The following is a 24,885-nucleotide window of genomic DNA, read 5'->3' as shown; positions in this document are numbered from 1 at the left end:
GGAATGACGGAAGCACACCCCCACCTTGGGCTTATGTGGGCTCCAGCCTCGAAGCTCCCCCAAGCAAAACAGAATTGCTTTTCATCTTCCTAGGACTCAGTTCTGAGATTTCCTTTGCATAGTCTCAGTTTCCTTCTCTGTAAAATGAGGATAACAGTACTTGTACTACTTACCTTAAAGTGTTGCTATGAATGGTTACATAAATGCAAGTCGGGGCTATTTCAGGAGGGCTTTTCTCAGAACGAGCCTTCACTCCTTCCCATTCATTTCTTTTATTCATTCATTCATTCATCAAGCACTTATTATACACCAACTCTGTGCCAGGCACTGAGAATGCAAAATTAAAAAAATAACAAAACCCAATTCTGCCCTCAAGGAGCACTGTGAAGAGAGGAGAGGTACACCAATAAGTCGATAAAAAATAAGGTATTTGATGGGGGGAGGACCCAAAGAAACGTGGCGGTGCAGAAAGAATTCAAATTTGTAGCAAAAGGAGAAGAGAGGAAGCGCAGAGGGGCCCAGGGCAGCCTGGCTCCTAAATCTGGGAGGCAGGATCTCCGACAAAGCCAGCCAGGGAGAAGGGAATGGAGAAGAATTGTCTCTGGAAATAGGGAACACAGGTGGGCAGGGCTTCCATCTAAATCACTGGGGTGTTGATTCAGGAAGAATTGTTGAGCCTTCAATTGCCAGGAGGTGGAATTAACTCTAGCTGTAAGAGTCTAAGCTATTCAGGTCCGGCCTTGAGGTTGGTGGCTAAGAATAAGGTGCTGGTGATCCTGTAATCTGGATTAGCTAGTGCGCCCTGGCAGGGTCCACCCAGCAGGCAGTACCTTGTAAAGCATCAGAGACCACGGAGACACACAGGGTGAGGGGTCATAGGGGAGCAGGCATGTGGATCGGTGAAGGGCAGAGAGGACTCAGTGGTCCTGGAAAATGGGAGGAGACAATGAAAGAGAAAAAGATTTTCTTTGAGACAGGTTTAACCCTGCCCTCTCTGCAGTCTGTCATTCCCTTAGAGAGCTGTAGACATGTAAGAATATGGGCACAGAAAGAACCCTAGGAATCTGGGACTGCATGGAAACAGATGTAAAAAATGTGAGGAAAAGCCAGAGCTCTTGCTAACAGATGCATACAAATAGCTTCTGGAGGCATGGAGTAACGGATCTGAAGACTATGGGGACATAGGACTTCAACAGGAACATAGAAACAGGGGGAGTGTTGAGCAGTAGGGCCAAGAAAACAGGCACACACAGAACCACAAAGACAGGGTGGTGTGGGGGTGTGCCTGGAGTACCAGCAGACTCGGGCTGTCCCTGACCCACCCTTCTCTGGCAGCCAGGGGCCTGAAGCATCTGAGACCCAAGTCCTGTTGGGGTCCATGGTAATAGTAATGAACTAGCAACCCTCTTTTCCTTATTAACTGTGTGCTAGGCACAGGCGCCTTTCACCTTGAGGAGGTTACATTCTGCTGGCACCAAACAGCCTGTACGCAAATGAGGAAAAATATTAGATTTACAAGGTAATTTGGAGAGCCAGGTAAGGGTACCAACTCCGAATTGGGGAAATGAGGAGAGGCCTCTTGCGGGAGGGGACACCTCAGGGCTCCCAAAAGGTAGAAGGAAAAAGAGAAGAGACGCCAAGGCGGAAGACGCAGCAGGTCAGAGCAAGGAGGCAGATTGGGTCAGACTAAGGATATGTGAGAGGCAGCAGAATCATAACACTTGACTGCCACTTGAAAGGTGCGTCACATCCGTTATCTCATTTGATGTTCTCAATAACTTTGTGGGGGTGGGTACTATCATTATGCCCATTTTATGGAAGAGGAAACCGAGGCCAAGAGAGGTGAGGTGACTTGCCTAGGATCATGAAGCCAATAAGGTCCGAGGCAGGATTAGGACTCAGGGCCAAACCCGGTGCTTCATCTACTGCACTAAGGATCACAGATTTAGAGCTGGAATAGCTCTTACAGACCTTTGAATAGTATTCTTTCACTTTACAGATGAGCAAACTGAGGCATGGAGTGGCTATAATGCTGTAGTCAGTGGCTGGGTAGTGATTTGAATTCAGGGCTTCCTGACTCCAAACCCACATTACTTAGTTTTAATCATTTCGTGTGTGTGTATGTATGTGTGTGCGCACAAATATACAAGTGACCCAATCATGCCCCCAAGGCTCCACGCACAGCAGGAAGGCTCCACTGGGTTGTTTGCTTCTCCAGTCTTTCTGAGAACTGGCACTAGGATGCTCAGGCCCAGCCAAGTCCCTTGCCCCATCCCTTGAGAGAGATGGTGGGGGCCTTCCTCTATCCTCAGACCCCTGGGACCCCGAGGGGGTGCTCACTGCTTCCAGATGCTGTGTCCAGGATCCCCTGGCCTCTGCTGCCCCACTCCAGGAAAGGGAAGCCAGTGTTCAATGGAGTCTGTGAAGGGGATACAGAGCCCTGATCTGCCCACCTGCTTAGGGGCTGCAGTCACACATTTATCTTCAAATCTGTCTTCATGGGTCCTCTGGCCAGAGAAGCCAAGGGCTCTAGTGTTGCACTTAGTGACACCTGCCCTGAATTTGGAGACTGGCCCACAGTTTGAATCCAGTTTCAGCCACTTAACAACTGTGTGGTCTTGGGCAAGTCATTTCTCCAGTATGGGTTTCAGTTTCTTCATCTGTAAAATGGGAAGATCTCCAAGGCCCTTTTTAGCTCTGGATCTGTGCTGTTGGGAGGGGGGGCAGGTACAGGATAACGTGCATAGAGTAGAAAATCCAAGATGGTTTATTGAGGGGAGCATTCCTTCCACCAGGGAGAATAAAGAAAGGCTTCTTAGAGGGGGAAATAGGAGAGTGTAAGGCAGGGAACAGAGCTTTCCAGGCCTGGGAGAAAATCAGGACAAAGGTGAAAGGTCCTTGAAGAGTCCTGCTCTCCTGTAAATAGCCCTACACCAGGGCCAAGCAGGCACCCATTGGAACAGTAGATCAGAGAGAAACTTCAGTATGCTCCTCTGTCTTGCCCTGACCTGCACAAGAAGGCAACCCAGAGCTCTAGGTGCTTGGATATAGAATTTTCCAGGGGCGTGTGTGTGTGTGTGTGTGTGTGTGTGTGTGTGGAGGGGGTCAGGTAAACAGGGTCTAAAACCCTGTGCGGGTTCCCACTAAGGGCAGCCCACCTGATCTCTGGCAGGCTTTCAGACCTAGCCTGTCAGGACAGCAAGTGGGGTTCAGAGCCAACCCCCAGTAGGTCACTGGGCCAAGAAGACAGGAGTGATCAGAGCATGCATGCCTTGGAGGAGATCTGAAATCGGAGTGATCTTTAGCTTCCAATTGGGATCTGTCAAAACAGTAGCAGGGCAGGGGATGAAGCAAGAAGGAGACAAAAAGCCACAGCCAGAACTCATCCTAGGCAATCAGAAGACACAGGTAGAGTCATGGATTGGGGAAGGGGTGGGGCCTAATTTCAACCACCCCCTCCAGACTCGGGGGTGGGGTGGGGGCACAGAACCAAACATGCAAACAGGGCTTGTCTATCCATTCTAACAGTAGGTGAAGGGGTGGATGTTTCTCATGACTAAATAACAGATACCCAAGAGGTAAATCCAAAAGAAGACAAGGCAGGTACCCGTGAGAATAAATAGCTTAGAACAGAAGACAGAACACCTTAACCCTAAGAGAATGAAGCGAACAGAACTCTGTGATTCGATGATACAGCAAGAAATGTTTGGGTCAAAAGATTGAAAAATTGGAAGAATTTGTAAAGTATCTACCATCAAAATCAACTGACCTGGAAAACAGGAAAAACAATTGAAGAATCATCAGACTCCCTGAAAATCATGACTTTAAAAAACCCTGAATGTTTCAAGAAATCACAAAAGAAAACTGCCCAGATCTGTGAGAAGAGGGCAAATTAAAACCAGAACCCACTGGTCACCTCCTAAAAGATTCTCCAAATTGTAAACAACTAGGAATATCATAGTCAAAATCCACAGCTTCCAGGTTTAAAACAAAATACTGGAAACAGCTAGCATTGAGTTCAAGTGCCAAGGAAGTGCAGTCAGGGTTACAAAAGACTAAGATACATGTACTTCAAAGGAGAGAAAATCTTGGAACACGATGTTCTGAAAGAAAAAGGCATGGTGGCAGGAGACAGATATCACATAAAAGGAATGGCCATAGGCCAATGGCCTGGCATGTAGAGAGTATGAAGAAGAGGTTTGTGTAAATGAGCCTGGAATGAGAAGCTGGGGCCAGGATGTAAAGAACATTCAATGCCAAATAGAGGTGTTTGCATTTTGTCCTAGTGGCAACAGGGAGTTAATGAAGCTTCTTGAACGGAAATAAAGCTTTTGGTTGTGTAGCTGTAACCTGAAGGACTCCACCAGAGTCGCTTTACTTTAAGACTGTGCCTAGAGGTTTGGTTGTTTCCCTTTCAGGCTTCATAACCAGATAGATCCATCATGTGAATCCTCCTTCCTGTCAATCTTGTGTCTCCACCCTTTCCTCAGAGTGTTTCAACCTTGCCTGATGTTGAGTTCTGTGTCAATATTTACAGATCAAATGCAGAGGGCACAGCCCTAGGACATATGGTGGATTTGGGGGAGAAAAGGCACTCTTCAGTCTCTCCCCCCTGCCCAGGCTTGGGTAGCCCTCTGCCGACAGATGAAAAAGCAGTCCCTTCACTCAAGCTGCTGCCAAAACAACCTTGCCACTAACCTGTAACCATGGAGAGGGTCAGGTTCTGACAGAGAGTCACCTGTCTCTGTACATGTTGTTGTCTGATATCCTTCCAACTTCTCACACAGCCTGTTCTCATGATTAGTCCTTTCTTTTCCCCAAGCCTCAAGAAAGTCTTCCCCTTACTCCTTTCTGTTTTCTGCCACCCTGACTCTAACTTCTCGTGTTTGGGCAGCCTTAGAGCAATGCTCACTCCTCACGGAGGGACAAATAAGGTCCCAGACTCAGGGTTCCAGGGAGACCCAAGGTTCCCCCCATGGAGCTGAATTTGCAAGGCTCATCCTGACAGAAAGCTTTCTCTGGTTCCCCTTAGTTGCCAGTGTGTACTGCTGCTGCTCTCGCCGTCTTCCTCAGATCATCTTGTCTTTATTTTTCTGGGGACCTCTATCTCTGGTAGACTGTCAGCTCCTTGAGGTCAGGCCCTGTTTTATCTTTGAGCCCTAGACTCTAGCACAATGCCTGCTATGCATTAGACATTTAATAAATGTTTGAACTGAATTGATGGTTTATGCTGGCCTTTTGGAGGCACTATCTGATGAACTAGTGGGGGTGGCAGAAATTCCCATGTTTGTTTTGAGGAGAAAATATTTGTTTGAGTAAAGTCCTGAATAACCCTGGCAGGACCACAGAGATGGTCACACTGTTTACTGATTAGCTTCATAGGCCTGGGATCCTGGAAGAGACCACATAGCCTGATTACTGAGGAGGAGTCCTGTAGCTCTCAAAGAGAGGGTCACATTAAAAAAAAAAAGTTTTTACTTGTCATTGGGGGAAAAAATATTTTTAAAAAAAAACAAAAATGAAAGAAAGGACCACAAATTCCCCACTTTTGTTTTGATGGACTCACAGGTCCATCAGTCTCTGGGAGCTGGGCTTTCTCCAATCCCAAAAGCTTCCTGTAGGCTCTTCTTTCCCCTGCTCTGGACTGCCGTTAAAGCCACTGACTGCTCTGTCCCTCACCTTCTGCCACAAGCTGTGTGCTGTGCCAGCCTAGGCCTCTGTATCTCTTCTCTCACTTCCAAACTCCCTGGTCTTGCCACGGCACTGCCACCTCCACCATCCCAGTCCCACCCTATGCCACCCCATTGGCACCGTTGTCTCAGAAGTGATATCTTGTCTTTATTTCATACTAGCAACTAAGCAAATGAGTCCAGTTTGGTAATGATGATAAAATTCCCATGAACACAGTACTTAAGATTTAAAAATGGAGAGTAGATGAGGAATGAACAGATATGGGAGATACAAATTTAAAGATTAACTGATTAATTATTTATTATAATAATGATTCAGCTGTGGCCGCCAACGTCCTCAGTCCTATCCAGTGGGTGTGATTTTATCATGGAAATGGCATTAAAGAAGAGGCCTGACCACCCACTCAGCTGCTGCCCCCGAGGGCCGTGGCACTTCTCCATATGAGACCTTCTCAGGGGTGTGCTGACTCCCCGTTAGACTGTCGGACTTGTCGCCTCATATCTCCAGTGCTAAGCATCTAGTGAGGGCTTAATAAATGCTTTATTTCTTGCTCATACTCCCCTTGCCCCCTTCTTTCTCTTACCAGATTGGGTCAGCTATGGGCTGGCCTCTGTAGGGGATGGAGTCAGGAAGACCTGGATTCAGATCTTTCCTCTGACAAGTCTCTTCATCTCTCTGAGGCTGTCTCCCGACTTGTGGAAGACAGCCGACTCCCCAGGATTGCTGCAAGGCTCACGTCAGGCGCAGTGTGTGAGTTGTCATCTCTAACTGTCCCCACAGGCCTGTACCTCCGCCATCATGAGCAGTACCCTGCAGTCACCCACAGACTTTGACAGCTTGGAGATCCAAGGCCAGTACAGTGATGTCAACAACCGCTGGGAGCTGCCTGACGTTGACTGGGACAATGAGAGCAGCTCGGCCAGGCTCTTTGAGCGCTCCCGGATCAAGGCTCTGGCAGGTGGGTTTTTGGTTATCTTTCCTCAGAGGGGAGAAGGGGTAGAAAGCTGGAAGCTGACCGTGCCGCTCTAGTGGCGTTTTGGGAAGACAAAGAGCCGACCTCTAAGAGGGTTCTCACAAGAGGCAGTCCCCAGATGCTGCCCACATCCAACCTCTTAGGACGCTGGCGTCCCCAGCTCTATCCCCTTGCATAGACCAAGAAGCCTTGCTGGCGAGCATGGGGAGGACCAAGCCCTCTGCCTAGCTCTGGGGCCTGGCCTTTCTCCCTTTCTTTTTCAGCCCCTGACTGTTTCTACCTTGATTCTGCTAGGTTCCTCACCTCATCTCCCCACCTGATCCATTATCCCTCTGCCTGTCCCTGCTTCACATGCCCTGGGCCTGCCTGCTGCCTCTTCTTTCTGCCTTTTCTCTGATGTACTCTGACTGCCCCTACCCTCCCCTTCAGCCCCTGCCCTCCCCTCCCTCTCCTCCAAACACCCACAGACCTGTCAGACGGGCCCTGCTGCGTTCTTGGGCCAAGTTGTCATGACAATGAGAGCATGCTACCTGACAGTGCCAGACCCCAGCCCCTATACCCCGCCATTTCCTCATCTGACTGGCCCAGTTTCCCAGGCCTTCTACAGGAGACCTTCTCATGGGAGGCTTGAACAGTCAGGGAAAGGGTCAAGTCCAAGGATCACACTGTGGGAATCGCTCCTTGGGGTATCCCTTGGGCCACCCTCCATCCCTGCCCCTCTGCTTATATCTGAGCAGTGCAAAAAGAAAGGTCTGGGAGAAGACCGCATGGATGGGGAAGGCTTTGGTTCTCCCAGGAGGTGGGGGAGCAGGGGGAAGGAAGAAAGAGAGGCTGGCTGTCCCAGGCTCCTTTGCTGTCTGTCTACAGGGGAGTGGCCCAAAGTGTGAGGGCCTCAGGCCAGGGCAGGGCTCTGCCAGGGCAGACAGCTGGGTGGAGCAGGAGCCACAAAGTGGTGTGTGTGCCTATGGGGGGATCCTTCCCCCAAGGCCTCGGGAGGACATTGGTACCCTGGCCGGAATATGGGGGTCTTGGAGTGCTCACAGTTCCCTCCCCTTCCCCATTGTGGAAGCCTCAGGAGCAGAGCTAGCCAGTGACCTGGGAAGGGGGTCCTCAGGGCCACCAAGAGAGGTCCATCTTTCATCTGCCAGCACCAGGCCAGAAAGTGGGAGTCTCAGAACCCTCTCCCACTTCCTCTCATTCGGGGTCTCCTCAGACATCTCAGACTCTCCCAGTGAGGAGCATGGAGGGTGCTCTGAGATCCCTCCTCCCCCGCAGGGCCTGGCCCTGCCCCAGCCCCTTTGCCCCGCCTCCTCCCCTCCCCCGCCGCTGTCCAACCTGTTTGTCTGGAGCGTCCCCTGGCTCTGCCCCTGCCTGCCAGACAGCTCAGCCAGGTGTGCCCCCTTCTGCCTGGCCCTGCGACAGCACAGCAGCAGTGCCAGAGCTTGGCGGCTCGGAAGTCCCCCGAGTCCTCGGGCCCTGCCACCCCCTGCGTCTGGACCCCTGGCTGCCCCATCCCCATAGGGCTGACCGTGAACTTGGGCCCCTGGCTGGGGGAGATGGAATCTGGGCTCTCGACTCTGTAGGAAGCAGCAGACATGAATGGGAACGGGCTCGTGGGGAACGGTTTCAATGGGGCAGGGGAGCCCCACTGTGAGGCCCTGGAGGGGACTCAGCGCCCAGGGAGCCCCCTGCTCTCCCCTGCTGCCTTCGTTAACTCTGCCCAGTATGCCAGCGTATTGGAAGGACGGTTCAAACAGCTTCAAGGTGAGGGTCCCCAGGCAGGAGGGCGTGTGTGTGTGTGTGTGTGTGTGTGTGTGTGTGTGTGTGTGTACAGATCTGGGGGGCAGACCCTGACAGGAGCTGGGCTGGGTCAAAGGGAAGAGGGACTGGGTTAATTGGAAAGAAAAGGAGAGGAAGGGGGAAGCTTTTATTAAGCGCCTGCTGTGTGCCTTACACTATGCTAAGTACTTTACAAATACCATTTCATCTGATTGCAAGGACAGGTGGGGGTTGTCAGTGGGGAAGGACAATAGCTTGGTCCAGTGACTGGTGACAAAAGCGGAGGGCAAGAAAGCACCTTGTATGTATGTGTGGGAGGGAGACTTGGGAGGACTCAAGGCACTGCTGTGGGGAAGCCCGAAGGATGGAGGGCCCACTGAGTGGGCTGGGGTGTGTATGTGTGTAAGGGTGAGGGTGTGTTTCTGTTCTGTATGTAGGTGGCCAAATGTGAGTGAGAAGAAAGGGGGTCATGGAGAATTTAGGGTTGTGTGTGGGTGTGCGGGTGTCTGTCTGTGTGTGTGTCTCTATGTGTCTGTGTGTGTCCATGTGTCTAAAGCAGGGGTGAGGCACATGTCTAGAGGGCCTTCATATCCGATTCACCAGAGGTGGTCTCTGTGAGCCTTGGGCGCAGTCTGACATCTGTGTACTTGGAGTTCTGGGTGTGTCTGTGGGCCTAGGAAGGTTCCCAGTGTATGTAGATTTGCTGGTGAAACAGGGCTTTGGCTCTGCCCCTCCTCCTTCCGGACCCATTGGTTTTGTGTGGCTTTTTCCTCTCCTTTAGTAAACTCACTTGGCCCTGACCCAGAGAGGCGAGGTTGGCTAAGGACAGCTGGGGCTCAGAACAAAAAAGGGAAAATGGGTGCGGGGGGGGGGTGGGGGAAGGCAGGGGTCTCTGTCAGACTTTGGTCAGTGTCTCCTCTCAGGGCTCTAGTTGGCATATGGATGGGGTCAGGAGACAAGGATAGAGATGGATGGGTTTTCATGGCTCTGGGAGCAGAATAAACAGGACCATTGATTTAGAGGGGAAGGGCCCTCAGAGGTCAGCCACTGGTCTAGCCCCACCCTTTTATAGAGAGGGAAACTGAGGCTCAGCAGTGAAGGTCAGAGAGCCAGAAATGACAGGATCCCAGGGCACATGCTACTTCTGAGATCATGGGGACTCGGACTGTGGAGAAGGAAACCAGAATGACCCTTGACCTTTACTCTAGACTCTTAAAGACAAGGAGGGACCCAGGAAATTGAGATCGATCCTAGTGACAGCTTGTGTGTGTGTGTGTGTGTGCGTGTGTATGTGTGTGACCCAGCAGAGATGACACCTTGCCCCCATCCCCTTGGAGGAGGGCTTCCTGGGAAGGAGAGTTTCTGAGGAGCCCCATGTTGCCCCTTGCCATTGGTCATCCCCAGGATGGCCACGTCCCAGGGCCGGAGAATCCTCTCGAAGACCCTGGCTGAGCACGTAGGGGATCCTCTTTGGAACGTCTCTGGGGAAAAATGAGGTTGTGGCTTCTGTGACCCTGTTTGACAACATCCCTAATGACTGGCTGCCCCTTATAATTTAGAGCCTAATAGCCCCCTTTGGTGGGTGCTTTGAGGTTTGCAAAGTACTTTCCCTAGATTATTTCATCTGAGCTTTACGCCAACCCTTGCATCAAGGGGAGAAAGGTGTGATTATCCCCATTTTACAGATAAGGAAACTGAGGCTCAGGAAGAGGAATGACTTGCCCAAGGTTGCACAACTCTTGAAGCTGTCTCAGGGAGATTTGAACCCAGGACTCTGCTGACACCAAGTGCGCCACTTTTCACGCATTGTCCCCCTGCCCTTCACGTATTTACAGACTTACTACATTTCTCTTGGTCTCCCTTTGAATTTCCCCTCCCTGCCAAGAGGCTTTAGCCTCTCTCATGAAGCTTATTTCTCACCCTTTCAGTCATTTCTGTTTCTTGAGATCGATGTTTATTAAGCACCTGCTGTTTGCCAGGCACCACGCATGACAAAAATGGAAGGCTTCTGGTCTGTGGGGTGGGGGTGGGGGATGGGCCGTGGGGGGACACAGTGTATACACAAGCACATGCAAAGTAATTTTGATGGAATGAAGTGATGGACTCCAAAGTCAAGAGTCCTGGGTTCAGATTTGGAGTCTGTACTGACCACTACATGACCGACCTTGGTCAAGTCATTTTACCTGATGACCTTTAAGACTCCATCCACTGCCTGTGCTGTGGTGAACCAGAGTCAGGTGGGCAGTAGGGACCAGGTGAGGTGAGCATTGAGCACTGCATGCTTGTGACGAGTCCGTGGCCCTCTCTGGGCCACAGTTCCTTTATCTGTAGTGATGGGGTTGGGTCTGCCAGCCCAAGGTTCCTTCTGGTTCAACTGCTTCGAATCCTATGAATGAGCTGAGGCTCCCAGGATCTGAGGTCATGGTGGGGGGGAGGCGGGGAGAATGGCCAGTCTCTTGGCACTACTCGCCTCTCTCTTCCATAAGCTCCACGAGCCCAGGCTGGGCTGTCAGGTATCCCTTCTCCTGACTCTCTCTGCTGACTCTAGGATCGTTCCCCTGAGGGATGGCCTGGGAGCAGTGGTTTAGAAGTCGGGAGTCAAGGGTGGGATGGGCCACGCTGACCCCATGTTGGTGCCCTCTAGATGAGCGAGAGGCTGTGCAGAAGAAAACTTTCACCAAATGGGTAAACTCCCATTTGGCAAGAGTCACGTGCCGTGTGGGAGACCTGTACAGCGATCTACGGGATGGACGCAATCTGCTGAGGTTGCTTGAGGTGCTTTCTGGAGAGACGTTGGTGAGTGGTAGGGATGGGGCCCAGGAGTCCCCAGGGGATGGCCCTTGGAGAGAGGGCAGCGCCAGAGAGAAAGTGGACAGCAAGGGACAGGAGGCCCCCAGATGGCAAGGGTGCCCACAAGAACAGCGGCCCCATTGAGCCAAGCTCCTTCCCCACACGGGCCAAAATCTGTTAATTCCCTGGGGAATCTTAATCTGCCGCCAAACCCCACATCAAATCCCAGCTTTGGTCCCAGACATTCCTTTTGCAAATGAATGCCAGGGGGTGGATGGAGAGGGACCGGGTGGGTGCTGTACATGCTCCAGACGAGAGGACTTTGTCCTCCATCCCCCAACCTTCCTGTGCCACTAGCCCAAACCCACCAAAGGGCGCATGCGCATCCACTGCCTGGAGAATGTGGACAAGGCCTTACAGTTCCTGAAGGAGCAGAAGGTGCATTTGGAGAACATGGGCTCCCATGACATTGTGGACGGGAACCACCGCTTGACCCTCGGCTTGGTCTGGACCATCATCTTACGATTCCAGGTACGCAGACAGTCACACTAAGACTCCAGGTGGGCCCAACCTCAGTCTCTTCACTTCCCCCTTCAGCTCTGGGTGTTGGTGATGTCAAACTGGGTGACCTATGGGCCTGACCTTTCCCTCTTCCCCATCACTGTTGATGGCACCGCCAGCCTCCTCCTCAGCCAGTTCAATGCCCTTGGTGTCATCCTCCCTCATCCCATCAGGCACCCCGCCCACCTGTGACACCTGCTCTGTGCTCTCAGGGTCATCACACGCTTCATCCTCCCTCACCCAGACACCTGTAATTGCCTCCTAATTTCTCAGAGTGATATTTCTACAGCACAGGACTGACCAGGGCACTCCTCCACTCAGCAAACACCAATGGCTCCCTATTGTCCCCCCTTGCCTGCCCTGTCGTTCTTAAAGCAGCATACTCTTGGCCTTCAAGCACAGGGTCCTCTCTCTGCTCTCCACCCTGGCCTTCAGGCCTGATACTAGCCTTCCCCACTGCTGGACAGCTCTGCCCTGTCTCCGCCTCGGCCTTGGGGAAGCATTCAAGGCTCCTTCAGAAGCCACCTTTCCTCTAAGTCTCTTGTGCTTTGTTTTTGGTATGAGAGCCTCGGAGGCAGGCAACATAGCAGCCACAACCATGGCTTGCTGATCAATTGGCCCCTGGCATCCTTAATTCAGAGAAATTTAGCAAGTATTTATTAAGCTCTGATAGTATGCCAGGAGCTGTGCCAAGTGTGGGGGAGACAGAGACAGAGTGAAAGTAGCCCCGCCCATAAGAAGCTTCTCTTTTTCTAGGAAGACATAAGATGGACACAGATGAGTGTCCCATAGAAATGCCAGGCAACGTTGATGAGGTCAGGGTCCACCCTGCTATTGGGGCCCGTACAAGCATTGGTGGGCACCAAGCAAAGCCTTAAAGAGAGGAAGATGGAGAGCATCCAGGGCCCTGGCACTGGGGAACCAGTCAGTTACGAAACGTTTACTAAGTCCCCATTGGGCAGCTGGGGGCACCATAGTGCATAGAGCACACTGCCTAGAGTCAGGAAGACTCGACTTTCTGAGCTCAAATGTGGCCTCAGACACTAGCTGGGTGACCCTGGGCAAGTCACTTCACGCTTTTTGCCTCAGTTTCCTCATTTGTAAAATGCACTAGAGAAGGAAATGGCAAACCACTCCAGCATCTCTGCCAAGAAAAGCTCAAATGGGGTCATGGAGTCAGACGGGACTGAAAATGACTAAACACAAACAAGGGTCTGTCTGCATGTCAGGTGCCATGTGAAGTGGTTGGGTTACAAAAAGAAGCAAATGACAGACCCTGCCCTCGAAGAGCTCACTCACAATCTAACAGGAAAGATGACAACATACAAACATATACAAAGTAAGCTAAGTGTAGGATAAAGGAGAAGTAGTTAACAGAGGGCAGGCTTCCTGTAGAAGTGTTTTAGCTGGGACTTACAGGAAGCCAGGGAAGGCAGTAGTTGGAGTGGAGGATGGAGTGCCTGACCAGGGATGGCCAGAGCTAGGATATGGAAGGTCTTGTTTGTGGCACAGCCAAGAAGCCGGGATCACTGAAAAGGATGTGCTGGGGAGTGAGGTATGACAAGACAAGAACAGTGGGAGGGGCTAGCTTATGGAGGGCTTTGAAGGCATTCAGCATTTTGTGTTTGATTCTGGAGGCCATAGGGAGCCCCTGGAGTTTGTTGAGGAGGGGGTAACATGATCAGAGCTGGGCTTCAGGAAAATTCCTTTGGTGGCTAAATGGAGGATGGGTTGGATCAGGGAGAGGCTTAAGGCAGGTGGACTACTCCCCCGCCCGCAGCAACTTCTGCAACAGTCCAGGCCTAGGGTGATGAGGGTCTGCTCCGGGGTAGGACAGTGTCAGAGGAGAGAAGGGGCCGTGTTGGAGTGATGGTACAGAGGTGACCTCCATGGCAACCTCCACAGACATGAGGTGAGAGATGAGGGGATTCAGGATGACTCCTAGGTAGGGAGTCTGAGCGTCTGGGAGCAGGGGGACACCCTTGACCATCATAGGGAAGGTGGGAGGAGGGACACAGAGCTGGGGGAGGAGGGAGTGAGTTCTGTTTTGGACTGGTCCAGTCTGAGATGTCTGAAAGGCCATGAGTGGTCAACAGAGAGGCTGGGGCAGGAAAGGCAGATGTGAGAATCCTCAGCCTAGAAACAGCTGTTAAATCCATGGGATCCAGACAGGTTTCATGAGCCAGGGAGTAATGCAGATGGAGCTGTGCTCTAGATGGATCAATCTGCCAGCTCGGGGCACAAGGCTGGACACAGACTCCCAGAGGCAGGCATAGCCTCAGGCCCAAACACAGTTCCATCTGGGTTCCCTTGGATGCACAGCTGCCCCAAGTACTACCACACCTACATACTTTCAGCTCTTCTACTCTCTCCTGCCTTCCCCCAAACCCTTTTCCCACCATGTGGAAATGCCCAGTTCTGGTTTCCCCATGCCCACTTAGTGCCAGAGCTGATCTCTGCTGTGAGTGTCCATATCTAGGTCTGGCCTCATGTTCATCACATACTGCCTTTCCCTTCTCTATTTGAGCCACCTCAGCCAAGAGAAGGCATCGTGCCCAAGAGAAGGGTAGTGGTCGTCCTGGCCCCAGGCAGGGCTGAGGACCACCCTTTGTCCCTCAGATTCAGGACATCAGTGTGGAGACAGAAGACAACAAGGAGAAGAAGTCAGCCAAGGATGCCCTATTACTGTGGTGCCAGATGAAGACGGCAGGGTGAGGAGGGGTCAGGGTGCAACCGTGGGCACCAGGGTGCGGCCTCTATGCTTCTCACACAGAGGTGAGGAAGGCGGCCCAGCCAATGCCTCCCTTCTCTTTGGTCCCTGCTCATAGGTACCCCAATGTCAATGTGCACAACTTTACTACCAGCTGGAGGGATGGGCTGGCCTTCAATGCCATTGTGCACAAACACCGGTAAGGGGGGGTGCCAAGCAGAGGGAGTGGAGTGGCATAACAGGGGAAGGGTGGAGCTTGATGGCTTTAGGGCGCCAAGACCCCTGTCTTTACGGTCTTGCGGTGCTCTTGTTCCTTCATCATCCAGGCCAGACCTGTTGGAGTTTGAGTCTCTGAGAAAGTGTAACGCCCACTACAACCTCCAGAATGTCTTCAACCTAGCCGAGAAGGAACTGGGCCTCACCAAGCTGCTAGACCCAGAAGGTGGGTGGGATTGGGGGAGGAGCTGGGTCTGGAAGGAGGGAGCTTGTCCCTGCTCGAGGAGCGCTGTGGCACAGGGGTCTGGGGGCTACAGAGACAATGGCAGGCTCAAGGCTTGCTGGGAAGGCAGAAGTGCTCTACCTTCTCCAAGGGTTTCTTCCCTCTCTGCATTGCCAGCATCTCTGATAGTCCAGATTGGGCCCAGGTAAGATCCTCCAGTGTCTGCCTACAGGGGAGCCACAGTCAGTTACCTTCCTCGTCCCGCCACTGAACGTTTAGTCTGGAGTCAGGGAGGAGCCCTGACCAGACCCTGGCATTGGAGCTGGGTCATGAGGCCCTCTTCTGTCCTAGACCAAGGCTCCAGAAGGCTGCAGAGCCCTGGGGGCCACAGGCCCTCTGGCTGCCTCCAGACATCCCCATCCTTCTTTCCAGAGATGCTAGGCTCCTTTCTCAAGGCTGTTGGGGAACTGCTCAGGAGCCAAAAGCCCTGAGAAAATAATGTCTGGTAACTTGTCCAAGACCTTTCCGGCTGAATGACTTAACTGCCAATTTGACCAATGAAATACTGCTTAGAAGTTCTGCCTGCAAGGTTGGCTGAGAGCAGGGAGGACAATGGGCAGGATTCTGGGGGGAGGCGGATTCCCTGCCCCCCCTTCTCCGCCAAGGGCAAGGCCTTGGACACGCCTTGTCTGCTTCCCCAGATGTGAACGTGGACCAGCCTGATGAAAAGTCCATCATTACCTACGTGGCCACGTACTACCACTACTTCTCCAAGATGAAGGCCCTTGCCGTGGAAGGCAAGCGGATTGGTAAGGTATGTTGCCCTGAGGCAGGAAGAGGCTTGGCTAGAGAAGGAGGGTCTGGGGTTATGGGGCATGGGGAGGGGTTTGAGGAAGGCCTGTATAGCCCCTCTCTGCCTTTCTGCCCAGGTGCTGGACTATGCCTTGGAAGCTGAGAGGTTAGTGGAGAAATATGAGTCTTTGGCCTCTGAGCTGCTCCAGTGGATTGAGCAGACCATTGTGACCCTCAATGACCGGCAGCTTGCCAACTCCCTGAGTGGCGTGCAGAACCAGTTACAGTCTTTCAACTCCTACCGTACTGTGGAGAAGCCACCCAAGTAAGCCGCCCACAGCCAGGTGCCCTGCCATTGGCAGGGTCGGAGCCAAGGGGCCCCAGCACAACGGGGCCTCACCTTCTCACGGTCTTCTCCCTTTGGCCCCCAGGTTCACTGAGAAAGGGAACCTAGAGGTACTGCTCTTCACCATCCAAAGCAAACTCCGTGCCAACAACCAGAAGGTGTATGCCCCGCGAGAGGGCCGGCTTGTCTCAGACATCAACAAGGTACGTATGCCTGTGTGGCCTTTCCCAGACTCATCAGTCTGACTCCTCAGGCTCCTGCTGCACAGTCAGTCTCTCCTGCAGCCTCCTCACTGTCCTTGGTCAGACCCACCTCCCTGAGCATGTTACGGGAGGCTTGCTGCCCCCAAGTGGCTAGGCTCCCCAGACCTGTTCACTGAGACTCTCTGGTGACCATCCCAGGGTCCTCTATGTCCCTCCCTTGCCCTCCATTGCCACTGACTGGGCTCTGATCCTTGCAGGCTTGGGAACGCCTGGAGAAAGCAGAACATGAGCGGGAGCTGGCACTGCGCACTGAGCTTATCCGCCAGGAAAAGCTGGAACAGCTGGCCGCCCGCTTTGACCGCAAGGCCGCCATGCGGGAGACCTGGCTTAGTGAAAATCAGCGCCTTGTGGCCCAGGTCAGTGGAGTCAGGAAAGGAGCTGGGAGGGCAGGTGAGAAAAGGTGGTCAGCCCACCAGCAAGAAGGCAGAACAAGAGACAGGGCACATGGGCTGCAGGACCAGGGATTACACCCTTCCCATCCTCTCTTCTGCAGGATAATTTTGGTCTCGAGCTGGCAGCTGTGGAGGCCGCAGTACGGAAACACGAGGCCATTGAGACTGACATCGTGGCCTACAGCAGGCGCGTGCAAGCTGTGGATGCTGTGGCTGCAGAGCTGGCCGCGGAGCGCTACCATGACATTAAGCGGGTGGCGGCTCGACAGCACAATGTGGCTCGGCTGTGGGACTTCCTGCGGCAGATGGTGGCAGCACGGCGCGAGCGGCTGCTCATCAACCTTGAACTACAGAAGGTCTTCCAAGACCTATTCTATCTCATGGATTGGATGGAGGAAATGAGGGTATGTATGGGCAGCTCGGGGTGCTGCGTCCAGGGTGGTAGGCACTGACTGCCTGTGCCCCTGTGGCAGGGACAAAGTCAGGGAGAACACTTGAGGCAGGGATGGCTGAGGACCCAAGGCTGTGGGCACTGACCACTTGCACCCCTGTGGCAGGGACAGTGCCAGGGAGAGCCAGAGGAATGAGAGATGACAGAAGGGAAGGCCCCAAGATGCTAGGATGGCCACCCCTCTCCAGGACAACAGACCCAGGGTGGCTTGGCAGACTGAGGGCATGGGCCAGGCTGTGAGGGAAGGGTGACAGGCTCTACATTCTGTATCTGGCAGGGCCGGCTGCAGTCTCAGGACCTGGGCAAGCACTTAGCCGGGGTGGAAGATTTGCTCCAGCTGCATGAGCTGGTGGAAGCTGACATCGCTGTGCAGGCTGAGCGGGTCCGGGCAGTCAGTGCCTCAGCACTTCGGTTCAGTGACACTGGGGCAGGTGAGAGGCTGGAGGGGGTGACAGTGGAGAGAAACCTGGGGCTTCATGGGAGGGAGAAGAGGTGCTGAGTGGTTCCTCTTTTCCCCTCCCTCCCCTTTCCAGCTTATAAGCCGTGTGACCCCCAGCTTGTGTCCCAGCGTGTGGATGCCCTTCAGCAGAGCTATGAGGGTCTCTGTGAGCTGGCAGCCACACGGCGGGCCCAGCTGGAGGAGTCCCGCCGCCTCTGGCGCTTCCTCTGGGAAGTGGGAGAGGCAGAGGCCTGGATCCGGGAGCAGCAGCACCTCCTGGCATCGGCTGAGCCTGGCCGCGACCTCACTGGCGTCCTGCGGCTGCTCAGCAAGCATGCGGCCCTCCGAGATGAAATGAGCGGCCGCCTGGGACCACTGAGACTCACACTGGAGCAGGGTCATCAGCTGGTTGCAGAAGGTCATCCGGGAGCAAAGCAGGCAGCTGCACGTGGAGCCGAGCTGCAGGCGCAGTGGGAGCGCCTCGAAGCCCTGGCAGAAGGGCGGGCCCAGGATCTGGCCCAGGCTTCCAGCCTCTACCAGTTCCAGGCAGAGGCTCATGACATGGAGACATGGCTGGTGGATGCCCTGCGCCTGGTGTCCAGTCCAGAGTTGGGCCACGACGAGTTCTCCACCCAGGCCTTAGCCAAGCAACACCGGGCCCTGGAGGAGGAGATGCGGAGCCACCGGGCTGCCTTGGATGCACTGAAGGAACAGGCCGCAGCCTTGCCATCTGCTGTGGCCCACAACCCTGAGGTGCAGGGCTGGCTGCCCGCACTGGAGCGCCGCTACCAGGAGCTGCAGGCGCGAGCTGGTGAGCGGGCCCGGGCCCTGGAAGCCGCCCTTGCACACTACACCATGCTCAGCGAGGCGAGCGCTTGTGGGCTCTGGGTGGACGAGAAGGAGCAGTGGCTCAATGGGCTAGCTTTACCTGAGCGTCTGGAGGACCTGGAGGTTGTGCAGCAGCGGTAAGCTCCTCACAGACTGGCCCCCAGCCACCTGCTAACCCCTGTCAGCCATGGTTAGCGCTTCATTCCCAGGGGCCTTATGGCTCCTTTCCGAGTAGTCATACAGCTCTAAACTTGGTTGGGGGGTTGGACATTGGCCCTGCAAAGGGCACTCTTCACCCCCCCAGAGACCCTGGTTCCTATGAAAGGGGAGGGAGCTCAGCAGGGGCTACAACCAATCCCAGGAAAGTCAGAGCCTGTGCTTTTGCTCTTGGCAGGTTTGAGACTCTGGAGCCTGAAATGAATGCCCTAGCTGCCCGTGTCACTGCAGTCAATAGCATTGCCCAGCAGCTGCTGGAGGCTGAGCCTCCTGGCAGGGATAGCATCCTTGCCACCCAGAAGCAACTCAACCACAGGTGAGACTGGGTCTGGGGCTGCTGAGAGCAGACCAGATTGAGTGAAGAGGAGCTGAGAACTGACTGGGGTAGGCAGCCAGTGGGGCATTTGGACCAAGGGCAGGCAAGGATGGGCAGGGCGTAAGGGAAAGGGCAGAGCCAGAGCCCAAGCCCCTGGAGCCAAAGAGGAGAAGGTGAAAGCTGAGGGAGGGGGAATGGGTGCTCCCAAATGTGCCTGATGGGGCAAGAGAGGTATGTTTGGGGCTGAGAGCACCAACAACTGCCCCTCTCCTCCAAGGTGGCAGCAATTCCGGACCCTCGCAGATGGAAAGAAGGCAGCCCTGACCTCCGCCCTGAGCATCCAGAACTACCACCTCGAGTGCACAGAGACCCAGGCCTGGATGAGGGAGAAGATCAAAGTGATTGAGTCCACCCAGGGCCTGGGCAATGACCTGGCTGGAGTGCTGGCCCTTCAGCGCAAGCTGGCTGGCACAGAACGGGACCTGGAGGCCATCGGAACCCGAGTGGGAACCCTTGCCCAGGAGGCGCACGCCCTGGCCGCTGACCACCCCACACAGGCCCCTGCCATCGAGGCCCGGCTCCATGAGGTCCAGGATGGCTGGGAGGGCCTGCGTGCCACCATGCGTCGTAGGGAGGAGTCACTGGGTGAGGCCCGGCGACTGCAAGACTTTCTTCGAAGCTTGGATGACTTCCAGGCGTGGCTGGGCCGCACCCAGACATCTGTGGCCTCTGAAGAAGGACCAGCCACCCTTCCTGAGGCAGAGGCACTCCTGGCCCAACACGCAGCCCTGCGGGACGAGGTGGAGCGAGCCAAGGGCGAGTACAGCCGGCTTCGAGCTGTGGGTGAAGAGGTGACCCGCGACCAGGCTGATCCCCAGTGTCTCTTCCTGAGGCAGCGCCTGGAGGCTTTGGGGACTGGCTGGGAGGAACTGGGCCGTATGTGGGAGAGCCGCCAGGCCCGGCTGGCCCAAGCCCACGGCTTGCAAGGGTTTCTGCGGGACGCTCGGCAGGCTGAGGGTGTGCTCAGCAGCCAGGTGAGCGAGGGTGCCAAGGGGGAATGGGAGGAAGGGAAAAGGAAGGGAAGGGGATCTGGGATGGCCACATGAGGGAAGGGGGAGAGGTTGCTGGAAACAAGCTGTACCAGGGCAGAAATGAGGAGGCAACAATGCAGACTGAAGTCAGGGGGACCTGGGCAAATCACTTCACCACTGCCTCAGTTTCCTCATCTGCAAAGTTGGGGGAGGGTTGGAATGAGGATCTGAGGTCCCTTGCAGCATATGTGAAGAAACATCAGAAGGGACCTGCAGAGCCCACATTCCATGCTGCTTTTTGAGGTTTTCCCAGACAGGGTGCAGCCACCACCCCCACTCCCCTTCCTCAAAATGAATCCATCTCCCCACCCTCTTGAGTGACTCATTTCCCAGAGGCCCCTGTTGAGTTTCTAAGGCTGGAGGAGGCCTGAGCAGCCACTGATGTCGCTTCTCCCACCCCCCCCCAGGAGTATGTGCTGTCGCACACGGAGATGCCAGGAACCCTTCAAGCTGCTGATGCTGCCATCAAAAAGCTGGAGGATTTCATGAGCACTATGGATGCCAACGGGGAGCGAATCCGGGGGCTCCTGGAAGCAGGGCATCAGCTGGTGGCAGGTGGCAACATCCACGCAGAGAAGATCAAGGAGAAGGCAGACTCCATTGAGAAGAGGTAGGTGGGCCTGGGCCTGGGAGGAGAGTCAGGGAGGTGGAGGGAATCAGGGTGAAGGGCCCAGAGTGCCCCAGGTTGGTGGGTCTGGGATCCCAGGGCCCGCAGCTCACTCTACTCCAGGAGCCCAGCAGGAAGGAGGGCTCTGGGTCTGTCTGGATTGATGTCCCAGCCAGTGCCAGGCCAGGAGGTCATGGGCAGCTGGTTGTCATTACAGGCACAGCAAGAATCAGGAGGCCGCCAAGCAGCTTCTCCGTCGTCTGCGGGACAACCGAGAGCGTCAGCACTTCTTACAGGAGTGCCATGAGGTGGGTGCCCAACAATGGGTGCTCTGGATAGTCTCCCTCTCTCCAGTCACACTCTGCTCACCTTAGCCCCTCTTCTGTCCTTGGCTTCCTCACTGCCCTCCACACATGTGATCTTCCTAAAGCCTGGCTCCAGCCAGGCCACTACTTCTTGACCAGAGAAAATCAACTTCTCCCACATCTCCCTTCCCCCTTCACACACACTGGGTCCAAGTTACATAGATCTCTTTGCTATTCTCTGTATACAACAGTCCCCCCTCTGGGCTTTTTCCCTCACAGTCTCCCATGCCTAGAACATTCTTCCTCTTTGCTTTGACCTCTTCAAATCCCTGGTGCCTGTCAGGGCTCAGCTCCTCCTCCTACATCAGACATAGACTGAGTCCTCCTTGCCTCACTAACGTTTTGATGTCTCATTTATGTTAGGCTTTCCTCCCAAAAGACTGTAAGCCCCTTGTCTCCTTCTCTGTGTGGATAGCCTCAGGACCTGGTCCACTGCCTGGTAGTAGTGCCCAGGCAGGTCCACACCCACCTCCATCTGCCTCCTGTCCCCTCTGGGTCTCTCCCTTACAATGCACACACCTTCTTGCCCTCTTCCTAAATGTCTCTGTCCTGCTTGGTCCAGCTAACACTCTGGATTGATGAGAAGATGCTGACAGCCCAAGATGTGTCCTATGACGAGGCGCGAAACTTGCACACCAAGTGGCAGAAACATCAGGCATTCATGGCAGAGTTGGCAGCGAACAAAGATTGGCTGGACAAGATTGACCGGGTAAGGCGGGAATCCTTGGGAGTATGAGGAGACAAGGGCAGGTTGGGGAGAAGCCTCTCTACTGGTGCATTTGAAGGTTTGCAGGTATCATCTCATTAGATGCTCACAAAAGCCCTGGGAGATGGAACCTGTTATCATTCCCATTTTACAAATGGTCACGGAGCCAATTTAAGTGTCTAAGGCAGATCTGGTTGGGTCTTCCCAACTTGAGGCCCAGGGCTCCTGCCACTGCACCACCTAGCTCTTAGCACAGTGCCTGGTATAGAGCAGGTGCTTACTAAATGCTTGTTCATTCATCTTGGGAAGGGGGGATGTTGGGAAAATGGCCCAGGATCATGGCCACACACTCCTGAACTCTGCCGACATCCATCTCCCAACTGAAGTATTTCACCTTCACCTCAAATGCTCAAGGCATTTTACAGTTAGGTCCAATTTAATGTGTATTTACTCTTTGTTCAGCACTGTGAGGGGTATTTGGGGATACAAAAGACTAGGAGGACCTTAGTCTGAGTAGGAAGACCAAACAGATATGCCTGAAGCAATCTGGGATCAGATATGCAAGAAGGGGTTTGGCGGCTATGTCATGCAGGAGTCCAGGGAAGCAAGTTTGGGGGGGGGGGGGTGTCAAGAGAGAATCGAACAGCCCAGAAAAGGTCCTTCGAGGAAGGAGCTGAGATAGACCCTAAAGGGCAGTAGAGAGGAGGATTGGCATACTGAAGGCAGACACAGACATACTCTGTTCAAGTCCCTAGGACTGGTCCCCTTACCAGTCATGCAACCTGTCCTCTTGGCACAGCTTTACTGCAGGTCTAGGGCAGGCTCACTGAGTCTGAAGTTAGAGAAACTAGAGGAGGATATCAGCTCTGCCACTTCCTCCCTGAGCTGCCGTTTCCCCACCTGGAACAGAGCACTGAGCCTGTTTCCCTGTGACTCAGATCTAAGGTGTGATGGCCTCTAATTCTTTCCCCTAGGAAGGGCAGGTACTGACATCGGAGAAGCCTGAGCTGAAGCCCCTGGTAGGGGAGAAACTGAAGGCCCTCCACCAGCGATGGGAAGAGCTCGAAAATACCACCCAGGCCAAGGCCCGGAGCCTCTTCGATGCCAACCGAGCAGAGCTGTTTTCCCAGAGTTGCTCAGCCCTGGAGAGCTGGCTGGGCACCCTGCAGGCCCAGCTGCACTCAGACGACTATGGCAAAGACCTGACCAGTGTCAATATCCTCCTGAAGAAGCAGCAGGTGCTGGTGGGGGCCGGGGCAGGCCTAGACCCAGGGCCAGGAGGTGGAGGGACTCCCTGAAGATCCCCAGACTCACAGCCGCCCCCCTTGTGGCCCGGCAGATGCTGGAACGGGAAATGGCTGTCCGGGAAAAGGAGGTGGAGGCCATCCAGGCTCAGGCCAAGGCGCTGGCCCAGGAGGAGCATGGGGCCGGAGAGGTGGAGAGGACCTCCCGAGCCGTGGAGGAGAAGTTCCGGGCCCTGTACAAGCCCCTGAAGGAGCGCTGCAACCACCTGCTGGCCTCCCGTGAGCAGCACCAATTCCATCGTGATGTGGAAGATGAGATTGTGAGTCCTTGTGGAACCTGGGATGGAGGCCCAGCTTCCCACCACGCGCAGCTGGCCACAGTTCAGATCAGGCCTCAGCCTGGGCATAGGGAGGGGGGCTGCCTCCCCTAGGCCTTGGTGTCTTCTGGTGACTCCTGGGACCACCTTCTGCTTTGCTGCCACTCCCCCAAGAGCAGGGAGCCCCACTCCCCACCCTGTCATCCCCTGATGCCACTGCATGTTTCTCCCCCAGCTGTGGGTGACCGAGCGGCTGCCGATGGCCAGCTCCACAGAGCATGGCAAGGACCTGCCCAGTGTCCAGCTGCTCATGAAGAAGAACCAGGCAAGTGTCTCCCCAGGCTCAGTGCTGAGGGTTGGGTGGTGGGGCCAAGCTGAGCCAACCCGACTCTGGAGGGTGGAGAGAGGTCAGGCCATGGGCCATGTCCAGAGGTTCTAGTGACAACGTGGTTTCTCTCCTTCCTCACCTGCATAGACTTTGCAGAAGGAGGTCCAGGGCCACGAGCCCCGCATTGCAGATCTGCGGGAGCGGCAGCAGGCTCTAGGGGCAGCTGCGGGGCCAGACCTGGCAGCCCGCGTGGCGGAGCTCCAGGAGCTGTGGAGGCGCCTGGGCCAGGAACTGGAGCAGCGCGGAGCTCGCCTTCAGGACGCGCTCAGAGCCCAGCAGTTCTATCGAGATGCTGCAGAGGCTGAGGCCTGGATGGGTGAGCAGGAGCTACACATGATGGGCCAAGAGAAGGCCAAGGTAAGAGCCAAGGCAGGTGGAGGTTGCACCCCCAGCTTCCCAAGGACCCTGGGCCCAGGCTCTTCAATCCCTTCCCCACCATCCATTCCCTCCCTCAGGATGAGCTAAGTGCTCAAGCAGAGGTCAAGAAGCACCAGGTCCTGGAGCAAGCCCTGGCAGACTATGCGCACACCGTCCACCAGCTGGCTGCCAGCAGCCAGGACATGATTGACAGCCACCATCCAGAGAGGTGAGGCGTGATGACCTCGCCTCCCTGCCCGTTGGTCCTCCCCTGTCTACTGGGCCTGGGGACCTGGGGAATGGAGCCATGGTGGCGCCAAGATGGGTAACCCTGGCTTTGCCCCTGAGAAGCTGCATGGCCCCAGGCCAATCCCCTAGCCTCGCTGGGTGGGTTCCTTCCAGAGAATGAAAGAGTAGGTCATTTCTGAAAACACAATCACAGGTGGGTGGGCAAGGCACTAGTGACCTTGGAAGTGCTGTTGGAATGTGGCTGATGGTGACTGAAGGAGAAGGGGGCAGGGGGAGCCTGAGGGGCCAGAGGAGAGCCTTCAGCTGGCCCGGGCTGTCCTCCATCTCCAGCCTTTCCTCCTCCCCTGTAGTGATCGGCTGACAATACGCCAAGCTCAGGTGGAGAAGCTGTATGCCAGTCTGAAAGAGCTGGCTGTGGAGAGGCGTGGACGGCTACTTGAACACCAGCGGCTGTGCCAGCTGCGGCGGGACCTGGACGACCTGGAGCAGTGGATCCAGGAACGGGAGGTGGTAGCTGCTTCCCATGAGCTGGGCCAGGACTATGAGCACGTCACGGTGAGTGATGAGGTAGCTGG

At 54.7% G+C, this 24,885-nt stretch overlaps 1 protein-coding gene across 4 annotated transcripts in view; it reads left to right on the top strand.

Moving 5' to 3' along the window:
• SPTBN2 (spectrin beta, non-erythrocytic 2) overlaps positions 1–24,885 on the top strand; it is a 42,424-nt gene that overhangs the window by 9,706 nt on the left and 7,833 nt on the right. For 3 of the 4 annotated variants that reach the window (XM_072639212.1, XM_072639213.1, XM_072639211.1), the window contains exons 2-25: positions 6,472–6,649; positions 11,088–11,239; positions 11,591–11,764; positions 14,414–14,505; positions 14,623–14,703; positions 14,831–14,946; positions 15,645–15,757; positions 15,873–16,060; positions 16,167–16,284; positions 16,542–16,700; positions 16,838–17,140; positions 17,465–17,618; positions 17,721–18,591; positions 18,849–18,986; positions 19,264–20,020; positions 20,485–20,687; positions 20,902–20,992; positions 21,612–21,758; positions 22,730–22,993; positions 23,095–23,319; positions 23,552–23,641; positions 23,792–24,061; positions 24,160–24,290; positions 24,661–24,865. In XM_072639212.1, the coding sequence (XP_072495313.1) occupies positions 6,490–6,649; positions 11,088–11,239; positions 11,591–11,764; positions 14,414–14,505; positions 14,623–14,703; positions 14,831–14,946; positions 15,645–15,757; positions 15,873–16,060; positions 16,167–16,284; positions 16,542–16,700; positions 16,838–17,140; positions 17,465–17,618; positions 17,721–18,591; positions 18,849–18,986; positions 19,264–20,020; positions 20,485–20,687; positions 20,902–20,992; positions 21,612–21,758; positions 22,730–22,993; positions 23,095–23,319; positions 23,552–23,641; positions 23,792–24,061; positions 24,160–24,290; positions 24,661–24,865 (5,202 nt within the window). In that variant the 5' untranslated portion in view covers positions 6,472–6,489. Of the gene's footprint in view, positions 1–6,471; positions 6,650–8,033; positions 8,429–11,087; positions 11,240–11,590; positions 11,765–14,413; positions 14,506–14,622; positions 14,704–14,830; positions 14,947–15,644; positions 15,758–15,872; positions 16,061–16,166; positions 16,285–16,541; positions 16,701–16,837; positions 17,141–17,464; positions 17,619–17,720; positions 18,592–18,848; positions 18,987–19,263; positions 20,021–20,484; positions 20,688–20,901; positions 20,993–21,611; positions 21,759–22,729; positions 22,994–23,094; positions 23,320–23,551; positions 23,642–23,791; positions 24,062–24,159; positions 24,291–24,660; positions 24,866–24,885 lie in introns of those variants that run through there. The other variant, XM_072639210.1, reaches the window with a different exon arrangement.

This window comes from Notamacropus eugenii, chromosome 2, assembly GCF_028372415.1.
Source record: "Notamacropus eugenii isolate mMacEug1 chromosome 2, mMacEug1.pri_v2, whole genome shotgun sequence".
In the NCBI taxonomy this organism is placed as follows: Eukaryota; Metazoa; Chordata; class Mammalia; order Diprotodontia; family Macropodidae; genus Notamacropus; species Notamacropus eugenii.
This window is presented reverse-complemented; position numbering and strand designations above follow the sequence as displayed.